The 14,941-nt window shown below is 45.1% G+C and overlaps 1 protein-coding gene across 2 annotated transcripts in view; it reads left to right on the forward strand.

Moving 5' to 3' along the window:
• Positions 1 to 12,097: 12,097 nt before the first annotated feature.
• Positions 12,098 to 14,941, forward strand: part of LOC110505964 (glycogen phosphorylase, liver form) — a 29,907-nt gene continuing 27,063 nt past the window's right edge. The window contains exons 1-2 of one of the 2 annotated variants that reach the window (XM_036962230.1): positions 12,098 to 12,413; positions 14,155 to 14,256. In XM_036962230.1, coding sequence (XP_036818125.1) covers positions 12,171 to 12,413; positions 14,155 to 14,256 — 345 coding nt within the window. In that variant the 5' untranslated portion in view covers positions 12,098 to 12,170. The remainder of the gene's footprint in view (positions 12,414 to 14,154; positions 14,257 to 14,941) is intronic. The other variant, XM_036962229.1, reaches the window with a different exon arrangement.

Raw genomic sequence — 14,941 nt, forward strand, 5'->3', positions numbered from 1 at the left:
AGGAGTGGATTACCCTTGATGACAGCCAGGGGGAGCACAAGAGGACACTCATCTACCTGCTGAAGAGGCCCGCTGGGCAAAAACTGGTTGAATCAACGTTGTTTCCACGTCATTTCAACCAAGAAAATTCAATGTGATGAAGTTGAATCAACGCGAAAAACTGATTGGATTTGAAACAGAGTAATCAACGTAAGGGAATTCTGTCATTTCTTTCACCAAACTTGTAACTTCAATCCAATGACATGCTGACATTTTGTTGTTGATGTCACGTTAGTTGACAAGTCAACCAAATGTATATCAAAACTAGACGTTGAACTAATGTCTGTTCCAAGTGGGGGAGGACTGGCTGATGTAATGATCCCTGACAGAAAGCAATAAGCTGAGTTCCAAATAGTACCCTACTCTCTTTGTAGTGCACTACAATACACCAGGGTCCATAAGGTAGTGCACTACTGTTGACCAGGGCCCATAGGGTAGTGCACTACAATAGACCAGGGCCCATAGGGTAGTGCACTACTTTAGACCAGGGCCTATAGGGTTGTGCACTACAATAGAGCAGGGCCCATAGGGTAGTGCACTACTGTTGACCAGGGCCCCATAGGGCAATACACTACTGTTGACCAGGGCACAAAAATGTTTGCTGCTCTCAAACTGGCCCGTAGCGTTCTGGTCAAATGTAGAGCCCCACATAGAGAACTGGGTGCCATGTGGGACGGACTGTCATGTGGGACGGACTGTCACGTAGGACGGACTGTCATGTGGGACGGACTGCCATGTGGGACGGACCGTCACGTGGGACGGACTGTCACGTGGGACGGACCGCCATGTGGGACGGACCGTCATGTGGGACGGACCGTCATGTGGGACGGACTGTCATGTGGGACGGACCGCCATGTGGGACGGACCGTCATGTGGGACGGACTGCCATGTGGGAAGGACTGCATGACGGACTGCCATGTGGGAAGTACTGCCATGTGGGACGGACCGCCATGTGGGACGGACTGTCACGTAGGACGGACTGCCATATGGGACGGACTGCCATGTGGGAAGGACTGCCATGTGGGAAGGACTGTCACGTAGGACGGACTGCCATGTGGGACGGACCGTCATGTGGGACGGACTGCCATGTGGGAAGGACTGTCACGTAGGACGGACTGCCATGTGGGACGGACCGTCATGTGGGACGGACTGCCATGTGGGAAGGACTGCCATGTGGGACGGACCGCCATGTGGGAAGGACTGCCTGTCATGTGGGACGGACCGCCATGTGGGACGGACCGTCATGTGGGACGGACTGCCATGTGGGAAGGACTGCCATGTGGGACGGACCGCCATGTGGGAAGGACTGCCTGTCATGTGGGACGGACCGCCATGTGGGACGGACCGTCATGTGGGACGGACTGCCATGTGGGAAGGACTGCCATGTGGGACGGACCGCCATGTGGGACGGACTGTAGACATGAACTGTATTTCTATTGTATTATGTAAATTAGACGCTACCAGAGGCTGTGCTTTTTGAACCTGAATCTCATCCGTAGTTTGTAACCAACGAAATACAGTCGACTTATTCTATTCTACTAAGAAGACCTTTATTTATTCAAACCTATGGTACATCCCACATGGCGTTCCCTAAATGAACTACTTCTGCCCAGGGCTCGTCGGGATGCCACTTCCTCTGTTTCTCCACAGTACATCTGTCAGTGAGATAGATATAAACGCTGAATATATGTCTGTCTGTTCGTGCGTCCCATTCGTTGGTGTTGGGGGTGGTGGTGGTTTGGGTGGTGGTGGTGGTGGTTTGGGTGGTGGTGGTGGTGGTTTGGGTGGTGGGTGGGGTAGTGTTGGGGGTGGTGGTGTTAGGGGTGGTGGTTGGGGTGGAGGTGATGTTAGGGGTGGAGGTGGTGGTGGGATTGGTGTTAGGGGTGGAGGTGGTGGTGGGATTGGTGTTGGGGTGGAGGTGGTGGTGGGATTGGGGGTGGAGGTGGTGGGGATAATGTATTTATATTTTTTATTGAACCTTTATTGAACCTTTATTGAACTAGACAAGTCAGTTAAGAACACGTTTTTATAATGCTTGATGTTTCACTCCTGTCTGTTTTAAAATAAGGGGCTACTGCAACGCAGCGTACCAATGCTCTTCCTGTAGATGACTGAATCCCAGGGTCCCATATAGCACCCTATACCCTATAGAGTGAACTACTTTACACCCGTGGCCATAGGGCTCTGGTCAAAAGTAGTGCACTGACTAGGGCAGCGGTTCTCAAAGTGGGGTACTGTAGGGTATCCGTTTTAGTAGATCTCAATATATACACTTCATGACCAAAAGTATGTGGACACCTACTCGTCAAATATCTCATTCCAAAATCACGGGCAGTAATATGAAGTTTGTCCCCTTTTTGCTGCTGTAACAGCCTCCACTCTTCTGGGAAGGCTTTCCACTAGATGTTGGAACATTGCTGCTATAACAGCCTCCACTCTTCTGGGAAGGCTTTCCACTAGATGATGGAACATTGCTGCTATAACATCCTCCACTCTACTGGGAAGGCTTTCCACTAGATGATGGAACATTGCTGCCATAACAACCTCCACTCTTCTGGGAAGGCTTTCCACTAGATGTTGGAACATTGCTGCTATAACAGCCTCCACTCTTCTGGGAAGGCTTTCCTGTAGATGATGGAACATTGCTGCTATAACAGCCTCCACTCTTCTGGGAAGGCTTTCCTGTAGATGATGGAACATTGCTGCGGGGACTTGCTTCCATTCAGCCGCACTGATGTTGGGCTATTAGGCCTGGCTCGAAGTCGGCGTTCTAATTCATCCCAAAGGTGTTCGATGGGGTTGAGGTCAGGGCTCTGTGCAGGCCAGTCGAGTTCTTCAACACCGTTCTCGACAAACTATTTCTGTACGGACCTCGCTTTGTGCACGGGGGGGCATTGTCATGCTGAAACAGGAAAGGGCCTTCCCCAAACTGTTGCCACCAAGTTGGAAGCACAGAATCGTCTAGAATGTCATTGTATGCTGTAGCGTTAAGATTTCCCTTCACTAGAACTAAGGGACCTAGCCTGAACCATGAAAAACACGGCAGTCCCGTTCTGTGAGCTTGTGTGGCCTACCACTTCGCGGCTGAGCCGTTGTTGCTCCTAGACGTTTCCACTTCACAATAACAGCACTTACAGTTGACCGGGGCAGCTCTGGCAGGGCAGAAATGTCACTAACTGACTGACTTGTAGGAAAAGTGGCATCCTATGACGGTGCCACATTTGAAAGTCACTGAGCTCTTCAGTAAGGGCCATTCTACTGCCAATGTTTGTCTATGGAGATTGCATGTCTGTGTGCTCGATTTTATACACCTGTCAGCAAACGGGTGTTGCTGAAATAGCCAAATCCACTAATTTGAAGGGGTGTCCACATACTTTTTTTTACATATAGTCAATATTACTAACAACAACAGATTAAAATAATTTTGGCGAAGGGATCCGTGGAATAAGTTAAGAGAGTGTAATACAATAAAATACAATGTAATTTTATTAATCTACACTTTTCTGTCCTCAACCCTGGGCCTGGGTGGCTTACAGGGATATTGGTATCCACAGTACTCCACCAATTGTACATTTTTCAACTCGATTACCCCCCCAAAATATTATATTTTTTACAAACAGAAATGCGCTGTAATTTAAGCTTTAAAATGGCGATGATTTGTTTCTGCCTCGTGGCAAAATGAGTAGAATTGCAGAAAATTCGGCAACATTTTCTCGTTGCCAAGGAGATGGGTCTTTAAAACGTTCCTTCCTGGGATCAAAGACTTGGTTTGTCCGGCAACGCAATGCCAACGTCATAGTAGAAGTCCTCGTATTTTTATCTCACTCGAGTTGTGTTCTGATTAGGAGTTTGAGAACCCCTTATCTAAGACATCGTTTTTTTGTACGATTGTTCTTGAAAATGCTCTTTATGTGAAGGAGATGTATAGATGGATTGATTATTGATGTTTAGACAGAGTATCTTTGATTTTTTCATATAACATTGTTGTTCTTCTTCTTTTTTTACTTAATATATGAATTTAATGATGAATGGAATATCCCATGAAGGTATTAGCTGTCTACAAGCAGGGCTGTTTCCTGGTTGTCTACAAGCAGGGCTGTTTCCTGGTTGTCTATAAGCAGGGCTGTTTCCTGGTTGTCTACAAGCAGGGCTGTTTCCTGGTTGTCTATAAGCAGTGCTGTTTCCTGGTTGTCTACAAGCAGTGCTGTTTCCTGGTTGTCTACAAGCAGGACTGTTGACAGGGAGTGGCAAGAAGTAGAACGATAGCACAATCAGACTGGTACCCAGGCTAGCGCTAGTGGTTGATGGGCTACAAAACTTTCAAAAAACAAAGACAGGATGCTTCACTTAGAGCAACTCTCGGACAACTCTAGAACAACTCTCGAACAACTCTCGAACAACTCTAGACCTACTGGAGTGTTTACTTCAGCACACAGTTTCTGTGTCCCAAATGGCACCCAATTCCCTATTTAGGGCAATACATTTGACCTGGGCCTATAGGTCTCTCGTCAAAAGTAGTGAACTATATAGAGAATAGGGTCCCATTGGGGACACAGGCAGTGAGATCAGTGACACTTGGCATTCACCCTGAAATTATCCCTTTTAAAATCCATTCAAAATCCCTTTAAAAACCCTTTCAAATGGGCTAACTAACTAACTAACTACAGAGGATTTATTAAATGGGCTAACTAACTAACTAACTAACTAACTACAGAGGATTTATGTCTTGAGGCATCCTTTTTGTAAGCGTATTAATTTACTTGATGTCATTAGGAATCAAACAAAGCACTCCACAAGGGGATTTGGATGGTCATCAACCATCTTCCAGCTGCCAGTTATTTGGGGTGTTGGTTATTTGGGGTGATGGTTATTTGGGGTGATGGTTATTTGGGGTGATGGTTATTTGGGGTGTTGGTTATTTGGGGTGTTGGTTATTTGGGGTGATGGTTATTTGGGGTGATGGTTATTTGGGGTGTTGGTTATTTGGGGTGATGGTTATTTGGGGTGATGGTTATTTGGGGTGTTGGTTATTTGGGGTGATGGTTATTTGGGGTGATGGTTATTTGGGGTGTTGGTTATTTGGGGTGATGGTTATTTGGGGTGATGGTTATTTGGGGTGATGGTTCTTTGGGGCGATGGTTATTTGGTGTGTTGGTAGACCTATGGAGATATATTGGTGTGTTGGTAGACCTATGGAGATATATTGGGGTGTTGGTAGACCTATGGAGATATATTGGGTTGTTGGTCGGCCTATGGAGATATATTGGGGTGTTAGTTATTTGGGGTGTTGGTCGGCCTATGGAGATATATTGGGGTGTTGGTAGATCTATGGAGATATATTGGGGTGTTAGTTATTTGGGGTGTTGGTCGGCCTATGGAGATATATTGGGGTGTTGGTAGATCTATGGAGATATATTGGGGTGTTAGTTATTTGGGGGTGTTGGTAGGAGCTATGGAGATATATTGGTGTGTTGGTAGACCTATGGAGATATATTGGGGTGTTGGTCGGCCTATGGAGATATATTGGTGTGTTGGTAGACCTATGGAGATATATTGGGGTGTTGGTCGGCCTATGGAGATATATTGGGGTGTTGGTAGACCTATGGAGATATATTGGTGTGTTGGTAGACCTATGGAGATATATTGGGGTGTTGGTAGACCTATGGAGATATATTGGGGTGTTGGTAGACCTATGGAGATATATTGGGGTGTTGGTAGATCTATGGAGATATATTGGGGTGTTAGTTATTTGGGGGTGTTGGTAGGAGCTATGGAGATATATTGGTGTGTTGGTAGACCTATGGAGATATAATGGTGGTGTTGGTTGGCCTATGGAGATATATTGGGGTGTTGGTTGGCCTATGGAGATATATTGGGGTGTTGGTAGACCTATGAAGATATATTGGGGTGTTGGTAGACCTATGGAGATATATTGGTGTGTTGGTAGACCTGTGGAGATATATTGGGGTGTTGGTAGACCTATGAAGATATATTGGGGTGTTGGTAGACCTATGGAGATATATTGGGGTGTTGGTAGACCTGTGGAGATATATTGGGGTGTTGGTAGACCTATGAAGATATATTGGGGTGTTGGTACACCTGTGGAGATATATTGGGGTGTTGGTAGACCTATGAAGATATATTGGGGTGTTGGTAGACCTATGAAGATATATTGGGGTGTTAGTTATTTGGGGGTGTTGGTAGGAGCTATGGAGATATATTGGTGTGTTGGTAGACCTATGGAGATATATTGGGGTGTTGGTCGGCCTATGGAGATATATTGGTGTGTTGGTAGACCTATGGAGATATATTGGGGTGTTGGTAGACCTATGGAGATATATTGGGGTGTTGGTCGGCCTATGGAGATATATTGGGGTGTTGGTAGACCTATGGAGATATATTGGTGTGTTGGTAGACCTATGGAGATATATTGGGGTGTTGGTAGATCTATGGAGATATATTGGGGTGTTAGTTATTTGGGGGTGTTGGTAGGAGCTATGGAGATACATTGGGGTGTTGGTAGGAGCTATGGAGATATATTGGGGTGTTGGTAGATCTATGGAGATATATTGGCGTGTTGGTAGACCTATGGAGATATATTGGGGTGTTGGTAGACCTATGGAGATATATTGGGGTGTTGGTAGATCTATGGAGATATATTGGGGTGTTGGTAGACCTATGGAAATATATTGGTGTGTTGGTAGACCTATGGAGATATATTGGGGTGTTGGTAGATCTATGGAGATATATTGGGGTGTTAGTTATTTGGGGGTGTTGGTAGGAGCTATGGAGATACATTGGGGTGTTGGTAGGAGCTATGGAGATATATTGGGGTGTTGGTAGATCTATGGAGATATATTGGCGTGTTGGTAGACCTATGGAGATATATTGGGGTGTTGGTAGACCTATGGAGATATATTGGGGTGTTGGTAGATCTATGGAGATATATTGGGGTGTTGGTCGGCCTATGAAGATATATTGGTGTGTTGGTAGACCTATGGAGATATATTGGGGTGTTGGTCGGCCTATGGAGATATATTGGGGTGTTGGTAGACCTATGGAGATATATTGGTGTGTTGGTAGACCTATGGAGATATATTGGGGTGTTGGTAGACCTATGGAGATATATTGGGGTGTTGGTAGACCTATGGAGATATATTGGGGTGTTGGTAGATCTATGGAGATATATTGGGGTGTTAGTTATTTGGGGGTGTTGGTAGGAGCTATGGAGATATATTGGTGTGTTGGTAGACCTATGGAGATATAATGGTGGTGTTGGTTGGCCTATGGAGATATATTGGGGTGTTGGTTGGCCTATGGAGATATATTGGGGTGTTGGTAGACCTATGAAGATATATTGGGGTGTTGGTAGACCTATGGAGATATATTGGTGTGTTGGTAGACCTGTGGAGATATATTGGGGTGTTGGTAGACCTATGAAGATATATTGGGGTGTTGGTAGACCTATGGAGATATATTGGGGTGTTGGTAGACCTGTGGAGATATATTGGGGTGTTGGTAGACCTATGAAGATATATTGGGGTGTTGGTACACCTGTGGAGATATATTGGGGTGTTGGTAGACCTATGAAGATATATTGGGGTGTTGGTAGACCTATGAAGATATATTGGGGTGTTGGTAGATCTATGGAGATATATTGGGGTGTTAGTTATTTGGGGGTGTTGGTAGGAGCTATGGAGATATATTGGTGTGTTGGTAGACCTATGGAGATATATTGGGGTGTTGGTCGGCCTATGGAGATATATTGGTGTGTTGGTAGACCTATGGAGATATATTGGGGTGTTGGTAGACCTATGGAGATATATTGGGGTGTTGGTCGGCCTATGGAGATATATTGGGGTGTTGGTAGACCTATGGAGATATATTGGTGTGTTGGTAGACCTATGGAGATATATTGGGGTGTTGGTAGATCTATGGAGATATATTGGGGTGTTGGTAGACCTATGGAGATATATTGGGGTGTTGGTCGGCCTATGGAGATATATTGGTGTGTTGGTAGACCTATGGAGATATATTGGGGTGTTGGTAGACCTATGGAGATATATTGGGGTGTTGGTCGGCCTATGGAGATATATTGGGGTGTTGGTAGACCTATGGAGATATATTGGTGTGTTGGTAGACCTATGGAGATATATTGGGGTGTTGGTAGATCTATGGAGATATATTGGGGTGTTGGTAGATCTATGGAGATATATTGGGGTGTTAGTTATTTGGGGGTGTTGGTAGGAGCTATGGAGATATATTGGTGTGTTGGTAGACCTATGGAGATATATTGGGGTGTTGGTCGGCCTATGGAGATATATTGGTGTGTTGGTAGACCTATGGAGATATATTGGGGTGTTGGTAGACCTATGGAGATATATTGGGGTGTTGGTCGGCCTATGGAGATATATTGGGGTGTTGGTAGACCTATGGAGATATATTGGTGTGTTGGTAGACCTATGGAGATATATTGGGGTGTTGGTAGATCTATGGAGATATATTGGGGTGTTGGTAGACCTATGGAAATATATTGGTGTGTTGGTAGACCTATGGAGATATATTGGGGTGTTGGTAGATCTATGGAGATATATTGGGGTGTTAGTTATTTGGGGGTGTTGGTAGGAGCTATGGAGATACATTGGGGTGTTGGTAGGAGCTATGGAGATATATTGGGGTGTTGGTAGATCTATGGAGATATATTGGCGTGTTGGTAGACCTATGGAGATATATTGGGGTGTTGGTAGACCTATGGAGATATATTGGGGTGTTGGTAGATCTATGGAGATATATTGGGGTGTTGGTAGACCTATGGAAATATATTGGTGTGTTGGTAGACCTATGGAGATATATTGGGGTGTTGGTAGATCTATGGAGATATATTGGGGTGTTAGTTATTTGGGGGTGTTGGTAGGAGCTATGGAGATACATTGGGGTGTTGGTAGGAGCTATGGAGATATATTGGGGTGTTGGTAGATCTATGGAGATATATTGGCGTGTTGGTAGACCTATGGAGATATATTGGGGTGTTGGTAGACCTATGGAGATATATTGGGGTGTTGGTAGATCTATGGAGATATATTGGGGTGTTAGTTATTTGGGGGTGTTGGTAGGAGCTATGGAGATACAGTGCATTCGGAAAGTATTCAGACCCCTTGACTTTTTCCACATTTTGTTACATTACAGCCTTATTATAACATGGATGAAATCGTTTTTTCCCTCATTGTTCTACACACAGCACCCCATAATGACATCACAATACCCCATAATGACATCACAATACCCCATAATGACATCACAATACCCCTTAATGACATCACAATACCCCATAATGACAAAGCAAAAACAGGTTTTTAGAAAATGTTGCATATTTAAAAAAAAAAAAAAAAAAAACTTTTTTTAAAGATATCACATTTACATAAGTATTCAGACCCTTTACTCAGTACTTTGTTGAAGCACCTTTGGCAGTGATTACAGCCTAGAGTCTTCTTGGGTATCACGCTACAAGCTTGGCACACCTGTATTTGAGGAGTTTCTCACTTCTCTGCAGATCCTCTCAAGCTCTGTCAGGTTGGATGGGGCACGTCACTGCACAGCTGTTTTCAGGTCTCTTCAGAGATGTTCAATCGGGTTCAAGTCCGGGCTCTGGCTGGGCAACTCAACGACATTCAAAGACTTGTCCCGAAGCCACTCCTGCGTTGTCTTGGCTGTGTCCTTAGGGTCGTTGTCCTGTTGGAAGGTGAACCATCACCCCAGTCTGAGGTCCTGAGCGCTCTGGAGCAGGTTTTCATCAAGGATCTCTCTGTACTTTACTCCACTGGTGCCAGGTTTCCTCCAAGCGTGACTCTTGGCATTCAGGCCAAAGAGTTCAATATTGGTTTCATCAGACCATCATGGTCTGAGAGTCTTTTAGGTGCCTTTTGGCAAACTCCAAGCAGGCTGTCATGTGCCTTTTACTGAGGAGTGGCTTCCGTCTGGCCCCTCTAAAGGCCTGATTGGTAGAGTGCTGCAGAGATGGTTGTCCTTCTGGAAGGTTCTCCCATCTCCACAGAGGAACTCTGGAGCTCTGTCAAAGTGACCATCGGGGTTCTTGGTCACCTCCCTGACCAAGGCCATTCTCCACCAATTGCTCAGTTTGGCCGGTCGGCAAGCTCTAGGAAGAGTCTTGGTGGTTCCAAACTTCTGCATTTAAGACTGATGGAGACCACTGTGTTCTTGGAGACCTTAAATGCTGCAGAAATTTTTTTGGTACCCTTCCCCCAGATCTGTGCCTCGACACAATCCTGTCTCAGAGCTCTACGGACAATTAGAGTAGAGCTCTGAGACAGGATTGAAGTTTTCTCCTAGATACTGATCTTGGGCCAGTTTTGCATATTCCTCATGGTTGGTTAAGGTTGTGGATTGGAGAAGAGGTAGATGATCCTAGATCTGTATCTAGAGGACATTTCACCCTGGAACTCATTAATGCCATTGCCAACTCTCTAAACACGTAGTTGTTTTTTCTGTTTGCCTCTTTGTTGAGTCATTATGCAGACTACTAGACAGACTCTTTCCCACACTGCCCAAAAATACCTACACAGGCCCAGCACTGAGGAGGTCACTGGACACGTGTGTGTGTGTGTGTGTGTGTGTGTGTGTGTGTGTGTGTGTGTGTGTGTGTGTGTGTGTGTGTGTGTGTGTGTGTGTGTTTGTGAGAGATAGAGAGAGCGAGTAACAGGTAGACGGAGGGGGACTGAGACAGAGAGAGACGGGGGAGGGAGACAGAGAGAGGGGCGAGGGAGACAGAGAGAGGGGCGAGGGAGACAGAGAGAGGGGCGAGGGAGACAGAGAGAGGGGGAGGGAGACAGAGAGAGGGGCGAGGGAGACAGAGAGAGGGGCGAGGGAGACAGAGAGAGGGGCGAGGGAGACAGAGAGAGGGGGAGGGAGACAGAGAGAGGGGCGAGGGAGACAGAGAGAGGGGTGAGGGAGACAGAGAGAGGGGCGAGGGAGACAGAGAGAGGGGCGAGGGAGACAGAGAGAGGGGGAGGGAGACAGAGAGAGGGTCGAGGGAGACAGATTAAGAGAGAGAGAGAGAGAGGGGGCGAGGGAGACAGAACGAGGGGCAGGAAGACAGAGTGGGGGGGAGACAGAGAGAGTGAGGAAGACAGAGAGGGGTTGGGCACAGAGAGGGGGAGGGTCATCTCTGATCTAGGCCAAATTAAGACAAAGATGGTCATTATCCCAATGTTATATAACTATTCCAGGATACAAATTAAATTAGCATTCTTTCGTAAACTAGTTTTTAAAGCAATTTTGAGACTGAATTTATATTTGATTCAACCAAATACAAATGTGTAGATACTGTCGGTACTGGAAGGTTGATGTTGAACTATTGGTGTCATTTATCCATACTCAATTGTAGTTTCTCTAAACCTGCTGTATAGACCATGTTGTCTGATCATTTAAGTCATTTAAGGTGCCTATCCAAGAAGATGTGAGTTGAATGAAATACAAGTTTGAGCACAGGAAACCCACGTGGGTAGTGGTGGTATCAAAAACAAAATGCGTCCTGCAGTCCCTCAAGACAACCTTTCTTTACTCTCCTAATTTAGCATAATTTAGCATTCTAGAATTTACATACGGTCGCTGGGCGACACACAGTAGGCAGTTCTCTCAATGTATATAATGCGCGCTTAAGCAATGTGCGTCGGAAATATAAAGTAATAAAATCGAAGCTCTGCTTGGCCGGTTATACAAAAAGTCCAATGTCCTTAAACATTGGTTATACTTTACATATAGTCTGCTTACTTATATGTCAATAAAGACAACTGTTGCTATTGTTATGATTATTGTTATTACTATATTTGGAAGTGTTGCACATATTACGGATCTCTCTTGGTGTTTTCTGTATTTGTGAATATTCAATAAAATGATAAAAAATGATAAATATTTTTCCAATATTTTTCTCTGCGCTCCTCTGCCAGAGGTTGAGAGGTTGGGAGGTTGGGAACACGACACACCTCCTCCTCCATGCACCAATGGACATTAAAGAGGAGGAGACTGACGCTACAGAAAAGCAACTACCTAAACTTAATTTCTCCACTTTAAGAGTTGAAATTGAAAGACTGCCAGCAGCCGTTTTGTTCAGCAGCATGGCGGCTCCTCTCACTGACCAGGAGAAGCGTAAACAGATCAGTATCAGAGGAATTGTCGGGGTGGAGAACGTCGCAGAGTTGAAGAAAGGTTTTAACCGACACCTCCACTTCACTTTGGTCAAAGACCGGAATGTAGCGACGCCGCGGGATTATTACTTCGCCCTCGCGCACACGGTTCGAGATCACCTGGTGGGAAGATGGATCAGAACCCAGCAGTTCTACTACGAGACCGATCCCAAGGTAAAGTTGTTGGCTTTTCCAAATATCATGCTGTACTTTTGTTTGGAGAATTTATCCTGGCTTTACCTGTCTGTCTTGTGCTGTCCTTATTTGGTCCAGTATTAGCTAGTGATGGGTCGTTCCAATGGCTCTTTTTGGTGAACTTTGGGAACCGAATCGTATTTGGTCCAGTATTAGCTAGTGATGGGTCGTTCCAATGGCTCTTTTTGGTGAACTTTGGGAACCGAATCGTATTTGGTCCAGTATTAGCTAGTGATGGGTCGTTCCAATGGCTCTTTTTGGTGAACTTTGGGAACCGAATCGTATTTGGTCCAGTATTAGCTAGTGATGGGTCGTTCCAATGGCTCTTTTTGGTGAACTTTGGGAACCGAATCGTATTTGGTCCAGTATTAGCTAGTGATGGGTCGTTCCAATGGCTCTTTTTGGTGAACTTTGGGAACCGAATCGTATTTGGTCCAGTATTAGCTAGTGATGGGTCGTTCCAATGGCTCTTTTTGGTGAACTTTGGGAACCGAATCGTATTTGGTTCCCAGATTTGCATACTGCGTCTACTAACACCTTTTTTTTCAGTTTCAAACAACGATTATCTGCTAATAAATGACAAAATAATTATCAGAAGATGGTGAATCCTCACTGCAAAAAAATAATACATAGTGGAGAGAGCATATCGAGCCCCCCCCCTCCCAAAAAAAGTGGGGTTATGTAAATATGTATCTGAACGTGCATATCACGATCTGACATGGTACCCTACTTTTTTTGGATTACATTTGAGATTTGCAATTGAAAAAAAAATTCAAGGTCGATTTTCAAGAGTTTTTAATAAAGAGCTGTTTGGGACCCAATTTACTCGTCTCTTGTTTTTTTTAATGTCAACGCAGCTAAATAATGTGGCTCTCCGAAAAGACTCGGAATGACCATCACTAGTCACAGCCCCGCCTCCCTTTCTAATACATGTTTCCGTCTGCTGCTCCTCGTCATCATTATCATCAATATGCACCCTCTGGATGCTTCCCGCTAATATCTCCTTCCTCCTGAAATGTAACCTAATTTCTACAAATCTAATAGCGTTGGATTGGTGGAGACCATAGGTTAGTGGGCGTTTCCACCATTTATTTCTAATAGCGTTGGATTGGTGGAGACCATAGGTGAGTGGGCGTTTCCACCATTTCTAATAGCGTTGGATTGGTGGAGACCATAGGTTAGTGGGCGTTTCCACCATTTATTTCTTATTCCAGTCATTTTCATTTTTTAATTTAGTGAAGGGAGTTAAACAACTGTACACTTTGGGAGGAAGGAGAGATAAATTCTGAGGAAGACTATATTTAGCCTTACCATGAAGCTATAGGACTCTCATGAAATCATAGTTTCAATGGCCTGGTTGTATTCCGGAAGAATCTGAGAGTAGGAGAGCTGATCTCGGATCAGTTTTGACTTTCACATCATAATGAAAAGGATTACACTCCTACTCTGAGAACTTGTTTTATTTTTATTGATACGTGCCAGTGTTGTATTAGTACTGAATGTTGCATGTTCCTGTGATGTGTTCATCACTAGGAAGCACACAGAGAACGGAACTAAAGCTGGTTATTGACATACCTGACTTTGTTCAATACAAACTCTCTTCTTTTTTTTTATGCAAAACGTTTTCTTAATTGGAATAAACGGGTTTGCATTGCAAAATGTATTATTTTTTGATTATGGTCTGCCACCTAATGAATACACCCCTGTTCTCCTTGACCAGCGAGTGTACTACCTCTCCCTGGAGTTCTACATGGGCAGAACCCTCCAGAACACCATGATTAACCTGGGGCTGCAGAACGCCTGTGACGAGGCCATCTACCAGGTGAGACAGAACTGAGAGACGTCTGGAGCACACCAATGGCATGTCTACAGGCAGGAACCACTGGAGCCAGAGACTAAAACAGCTGTTACAAGAGACAGAATTTCTCAACAACTGTGAAAGCGTGATTGCCACACCTAAGTCGTGCAGGTTAAGCGTGATTGCCACACCTTAGTCGTGCAGGTTAAGCGTGATTGACACACCTTAGTCGTGCAGGTTAAGCGTGATTGACACACCTTAGTCGAGCAGGTTAAGCGTGATTGACACACCTTAGTCGAGCAGGTTAAGCGTGATTGACACGCCTTAGTCGTGCAGGTTAAGCGTGATTGCCACACCTAAGTCGTGCAGGTTAAGCGTGATTGACACACCTTAGTCGAGCAGGTTAAGCGTGATTGACACACCTTAGTCGTGCAGGTTAAGCGTGATTGACACACCTTAGTCGAGCAGGTTAAGCGTGATTGACACACCTTAGTCGTGCAGGTTAAACGTGATTGACACACCTTAGTCGTGCAGGTTAAGCGTGATTGACACGCCTTAGTCGAGCAGGTTAAGTGTGATTGACACGCCTTAGTCGAGCAGGTTAAGTGTGATTGACACACCTTAGTCGAGCAGGTTAAGCGTGATTGACACGCCTTAGTCGAGCAGGTTAAGCGTGATTGACACACCTTAGTCGTGCAGGTTAAGCGTG

Source organism: Oncorhynchus mykiss, chromosome 25 (assembly GCF_013265735.2).
Source record: "Oncorhynchus mykiss isolate Arlee chromosome 25, USDA_OmykA_1.1, whole genome shotgun sequence".
NCBI lineage: Eukaryota > Metazoa > Chordata > Actinopteri > Salmoniformes > Salmonidae > Oncorhynchus > Oncorhynchus mykiss.